This window comes from Onychomys torridus, unplaced genomic scaffold (genome assembly GCF_903995425.1).
Source record: "Onychomys torridus unplaced genomic scaffold, mOncTor1.1, whole genome shotgun sequence".
Classification (NCBI taxonomy): Eukaryota; Metazoa; Chordata; class Mammalia; order Rodentia; family Cricetidae; genus Onychomys; species Onychomys torridus.
The window spans coordinates 22,087-28,091 of NW_023413067.1; the positions used below are offsets into that span (position 1 = coordinate 22,087).

Sequence of the window (6,005 nt, forward strand, 5' to 3'; positions counted from 1 at the left end):
GGGTGGAGGAAGAGGAAGAAGGAAGCAGGAATCTGACAGGCAGAAGCCCTCAGGATATGGGGAAGCAGAGAGCATTGCTCTATTCCCAACTAACTGCTGAAACATCAACAGCAGATGCTGATTCCAGGCAGGTGTCAGGGCATGGGCAGTGCAGGGAATAGATGGCTCAATGCTGTGAGCCTTGAGAGCACAGGGGAGGAATAAGGACTCACCTACAGCAGAACTGGGCAAGGAAGGGCCCAGCCTCTAAAACGCATTACACAGCGATTGGTCATGGCAACATGTGAAATCCAGTGTTATATTATAATGGGTAAAAGTCTTATTGAAGCATCTGGAAGAACAATCCTGCTGCCCAAACCAGATGTCATAACCTGCACAAGAAAAATAACATGGGTCAAATGTAGTTATAACCGTCTTGTTAAATAAGAAACACAGAGCCGATTGCAGAGTTAAAAGGCAAGGGGTCAGAGCAATAGCTGAGAGCTGAAATCCTTACCCTTCACTGCTGCTCTGCCTTTCCTCTCTGTAAGAGACCTACTTCAGTGTGTGTTTTTCTTTTTTATAGACTTTCTGTTCTGTTTTCTCATTGGTTGTAAGCCCAACCACATGACCTCCTCACCACTGCCTGTCGGTACAGACCTCCAGGTCTTCTATGGTTGGTATTGAGATTAAAGGCATGTGTCGTCTTGCTAGCTGTATACTTGAACACACAGAGATCTGCCTAGCTCTGCCTCCCAAGAGCTGGGATTAGAGGCATGCACCACCACTGCTCAGCTTCTGCTATGGCTTGCTCTAACTGCAAGGCAACTTTATTAATATACAAATAAAATCACATTCAGTACAAATAAAATAACACCACAGTCAAACCTAAGTATTTGTAAAATCAGAGTCTCAGAAAAAGGTGAATTCGATTCCCTGGTGAAATGCATGCCAGCCACACTGAGGTGACTGTAGTTACCACCTATCAACCTGTAATCTGGCCTGCAGGCATGCCTCCCATTCCCCAAATTATCCACTGGAATTTTACAGTTCAAGTCTGCTCATTCCCGAATATGTTTTCCAAAAAGATATAAAGAGCATGCAGAGACACCTCCCCAACCCACCACTCAAAAAAAAAATGTCTTCTTCTGGCAAGGAATGATAGGCAACCAGTACCAAATGGAAAGGATTCTTCTGAATTTGCACAGAAACACACCTCCCTAGTCTCTGCTTTGTCCCCAGGAGTGTACAGAAGGGATGATTCACTCCTGAGCAACAAACAGGATGACCCCAACATCTCCTAGGCTTGACATACCTTTAGACACTACCAGTATGGCACATTCCTGGTCATCTGTAGCATCACAGGTGCTTTCTCCTTTCTCACACTTTCCATCAGCATTTAACAGGTCACACTGCAAACATGTCAAAGCTGAAAAGGCAAAATCGAGGATAAGAGGTTCAACCAGAGCACCACCTCAAGGATGAGACCGGAGCTGAGCCTGTGGCTATAATCAATAAGTAAGAAACAATGACCAAGGAAAGAGCTGGGTATATGCTGAGCTGACCTCTAAAGGGTAGCCCATGACCTTGGGCACTAGGAAGGGATTTGAGAAGAGCCAAGTTTCTCCAGGTCAAACACCGTGAATGAGGTGGGCTGTGAGGAGGAAGCACAAAGCTCTGATGTGGGGAGCTTGAGCCTGCCGCCTGTGACCACACAAGTGCTCCCATCACTTCACTGCCTTATCCTTTCAAGGACCTTCCTCGCGTCATTTCCAATACAAATTTAGGTCTATGCACAGGAAAGCTGGAGGAATTGAGGGTGTTTGCTTGTTAACAATGAGGAGGTGAGCTGAAGGACCAGGAGAAAGGACACCAGAAGCAGAGGCATGAAAACGAATTTGGAGACGCCCATACTGTATGCAACAGAGGGACGAGAAGAAAGGAGCAGTGAAGATATGGAGATGAAGGCTGTGGGGTCCACGAATAAAAGCAGTCAGCGTTTACATCTTATTCCTGACCTCCAAAACCCAGTACCCTTTGACAGTATGTCTGCCCACCAGCACTGGACCCTTCCATCTGCAACTATCTCACCATGGAGGAAGCCCACTACCAGGGAGAGATCCAGCTGGAGCAACAGGAAGTGCTTTTCCATGGCAGTGGGATCCCATGTTAAGAGAGCAGCAGAGAGCAGGACAGAGCACTCAGAGTGCATGCTTATATATGAGCTCAGCTAGAAAGGAAGCCAATGGGATCCCAAGCCAGTGGGCTGAGCAGATAGCCCAGGGGAATCATAGATGCTACATGCTTCTCTCTGCCTGCTCCCTTCTCCGTCCCTACCCAGTGGTTCAAGTACTTCCAGATTCCTGTCCACACGTCTAGTTCACTAACTTTCAAATGGGTATTACTAGCTGTGAGATTGGAAGGAATCTTGAGACTGGGTGGCTGAAGAGCCTAGACGGTGCTACACACACTAGGCTATGACTCACCACATAGAAGAAGACTGTAACCTTCTACCACTACATCCAGATGTTAAATTCTCTGACTCTTTGTGAATGGGATACATGTCTAGGTATATGTTTAAATCACTGAAACCCAAACTGCAGATTCGGGTTCCTCTTCTGTGTAGACTCCAGTCATCTTCCTGGGGACAAGATAGAAAGACAAGACAAACTACAGGGTCATGGAAGGAAAGTGTGATGGGAAAACAGGCCTTTCATTCTGGATCTGCTTTCCCTGTCCCACTGATGGAGCCAAAATGACACAGAGACACATGTGCTTCCTAAAAACCTCCAAAACAGGTAAAAGACAAAAGTGAACCGGGCTTGCCAAGCACCAAAAGGATATGTCACTGAGCTTCCTCCTCTCATTCCTAGGTTGAAGCAACGTCTCACAAATAAAACTGCCCTTGGGGCTGCAAAAATAGTTTGTATACACATTATATAGACAGTGAGGTCAGTGCCTCAACTCCCTGACAGAAGAACTCCTTCAAACCTAGACACTCTTTCTGCAGACTCAAGTGCACACATGCCCTCCCCAGTGAGACTTAGTATTTCAAAGCCACTACTTCAGGAGAAGTAGAGGAAAATCTCCCAGATGTCAGACAATATCAAACTATTCAAGGGGTTCAATCAAAATTTAATATAAAGTTTTGATAGCTATTTTTGGTTGTTGACTTGACTACATCTGGAATTAACTAAATACCAAGTGGCTGGGTACACCTGTGAGGGATTCTTCTTAATTAAATCATTTGAAGTGGGAAAGCCTGATTTTAATCTTTTGAGGTGGGAAGATCCACCTTTAACCTAGGCCACACCTTCTGGGGCAGTCTATGTAAAAGAAATAAGAGAAGGCCTGCTTGCCCTCACTCTCACTGGCAAGTTCATTGCTTCACTGGTATTCGAGCCTCCTTCTTTGGGATTCTGGAATATACTGGAGACCAGCTGGGACATCCAGCATTACGGACTGAACAAGTACTGGATTCTTAGACATTCTGTTAGTAGGCAGCCATTGTTAGATTAGCCTAATGCATCCTGTAAGTCACTGTAATAAGACTCCATTCTATGAGAAAAGCAGGGTGTGAGACTCAGGACATGATCAGTAGGAAAATGCCTGCTGACATGTCCCACAGTCATGATTCAGTGAACAGAACTGCAAAGTAAAAAATTGTTTAAAATATTTTTAATAATTGTTTTTAACTTTTATTTTATGTGTAGGGGTGTCCTGCCTGCATGTATGTCTGTGCAGCACATGCATGACTAGTGCCCAAAGAGACTAGCAGAGGCATCAGATTTCCTGGAAGAGGAGTGGCAGATGGTTGTGACAATATAGGTACTGGGAATCTAACCAGATCCTCAGCAATGCTGAGCCACCAGGCTACTCACTGCTGAACCATCTTTCCATCCCTGATTTAAATGACTGTTAATATTCGTAAAAATAAAGATTTATATTTAAATACATGGACACTTATCATGATCTAATCATAATTCTAAATTATTGAAAATACAACTCAAAATGTGGGATGGAGGTACTAGCAATGTCTACTATTCTTGATCTTTTTACATTGAACATGTAGTCTACTGGAAAAAAATGTAAAATCTCCAAGCAATATCAACTTTTAAACTATTGAATTTCTTAAACAAAAAGAATCAATAATTTTTTGCCCAAAATAAAAGATTAGGATCAATTATTAAGAGGCAGTAGAATGTGAAAAGTAGAGGTAGGTTGGAGGTAATTGGTCACTGGGGATGTGTCTTTGGGAGCTGAAATTTGTCCTGGTCACCTCCTATTCCACTTAACTATCCTTCCTGTATGCCATGAACTTCCTCCTTTAAATTGTTTTACTCAGGTCACATCCATAAGAAATTTTCTTGCAGTCCCTCCTCTTTCTCGACAGTTGGATACCTGGAGCTCCACCTGGGGCCTGGCTGAGGATCTCTGCATCCACTTCCATCAGTTATTGGATGAGAGTTCCAAGATGACTGTTAGGGTGTTTAGTCATCGGATCACCAGACTAGGCACAGGGACAAATAGCCAATGGAAAGGAAGCACATGAATTATGAACCAAAGGCTGTGGAGCTCCCAGCTGGATCAGGCCCTCTGGATAAGTGAGACAACTGAATAGCTTGATCTGTTTGGGAGGCATCCAGGCTGTGGGACCAGGACCTGTCCTTAGTGCATGAGCTGGCTGTTTGGAACCTTGAGCTTACACAGGGACACATGCTCAGCCTGGAAGGAGGGGACTGGACCTGCCTGTACTGAATCCACCAGGTTTAAATGAATCCCCAAGGGTGCCTAGGTCCTGGAGGAGATGGGAATGGAGGGGAGGGGCTGGGTGAAAGGTGGAGGTGGGGGTGGGAGGGGGGAAGACAGGGGAACCCATGGCTGATGTATAAAATTAAACCACATTAAAAAAAGGAAAGAAATTTTCTAACCCATTCCCTAAGTAAAATGCTGGAGTTGTTTGCTGGACAGCTTGGCAGCAAAACTAAAAAGTGAAGCTTCATCAAAGGTAGGCATTGTGTGTGCCATATTCACTGTTGGAGATCCAGCTTCATTGCATTGCTTATCAATCAGCTCATTTGTTGAATGGAGAGAGGGGTTGAGAGAGTCTGCTATAAATCAGTCAACACTGGAAGGATGAAGGAAGAGAAGGAAGGAAAAGGAATCTGAGAGAGGGGATCATGGAGGATGTTGGGAAGCAGAGAGCCTCTCTCTATTCCTTGCTAAACTGTGGAAATCTCGACACCTGATACTCACAGGGGAAATCCATGTCCTTTTCCCTACATCCTCACATTTCATTCCATGGTAGATGGTTCACCACACAGAGATCTTATTTCCTTATTACCTAGTACTCTTTTATTATATTCTTAGTGATAAAACTAATCAAATAGGTCTGGAAAAAGCTGAATATAGTATTTGATGTTAATATTCTCTAATTGTCAGCTCAGTCCAGGCATGTCAGGGGTTGGGCCATGCTGGAAGTAGTTAACCTTGGATTTCCAGGATACAGGAGCATAGGGAAGAGCAAAGGGTCACCTAAAGTAGAACACACAAGAAAAGGTCTGGCCTTGAAGCATGCCACAATAATTTTTGTCACCAAACATACTTTGTCAGATTTTGTTCTGCATTGGTACCAATAAGACTAGACAGCATAGTGGAGATTGCCACCTAAAGAAAAAGAAGGACAAGAGAAAATCTTAAGCATCTGTAGGAAGAATCAATGAATCAATAATGAGAAGATTCAGACTCCTAGGTGAAAGGTCCACCAGCTGCACTGAGATGACTAACATGGTCTCTCTGTATGATCAGGGCTCCACCCTTAATCTGACCCAATTCCTGAGACTACAGAGTAGATCTTTAGAGTCCAAACCCTTCCATGCCTGAGAGTGTTCACCTACAAGACCCCTGAGGACCAGCCAGAGACCTATATCAAGAAACATTTTCTTTCTTCTCCTAAAAGGAAGTTTAGTGTGTTCTACAGTCAGTGGCTTCTAGTATCAAATGTAGACAAGATGTTCCCTGCATTC

The 6,005-nt window shown here is 44.2% G+C and overlaps 1 protein-coding gene across 1 annotated transcript; it reads right to left on the reverse strand.

Moving 5' to 3' along the window:
• Positions 1 to 246: 246 nt before the first annotated feature.
• LOC118576131 (secreted seminal-vesicle Ly-6 protein 1-like) lies at positions 247 to 2,131 on the reverse strand. The gene is made up of 3 exons (XM_036176503.1): positions 2,071 to 2,131; positions 1,295 to 1,408; positions 247 to 371 (listed from the first exon to the last, which is right to left on the reverse strand). The coding sequence occupies exons 1-3, from the start codon at positions 2,129 to 2,131 to the stop codon at positions 247 to 249; spliced, it is 300 nt and encodes a 99-aa protein (XP_036032396.1).
• Between the last annotated feature and the right edge of the window lie 3,874 nt (positions 2,132 to 6,005).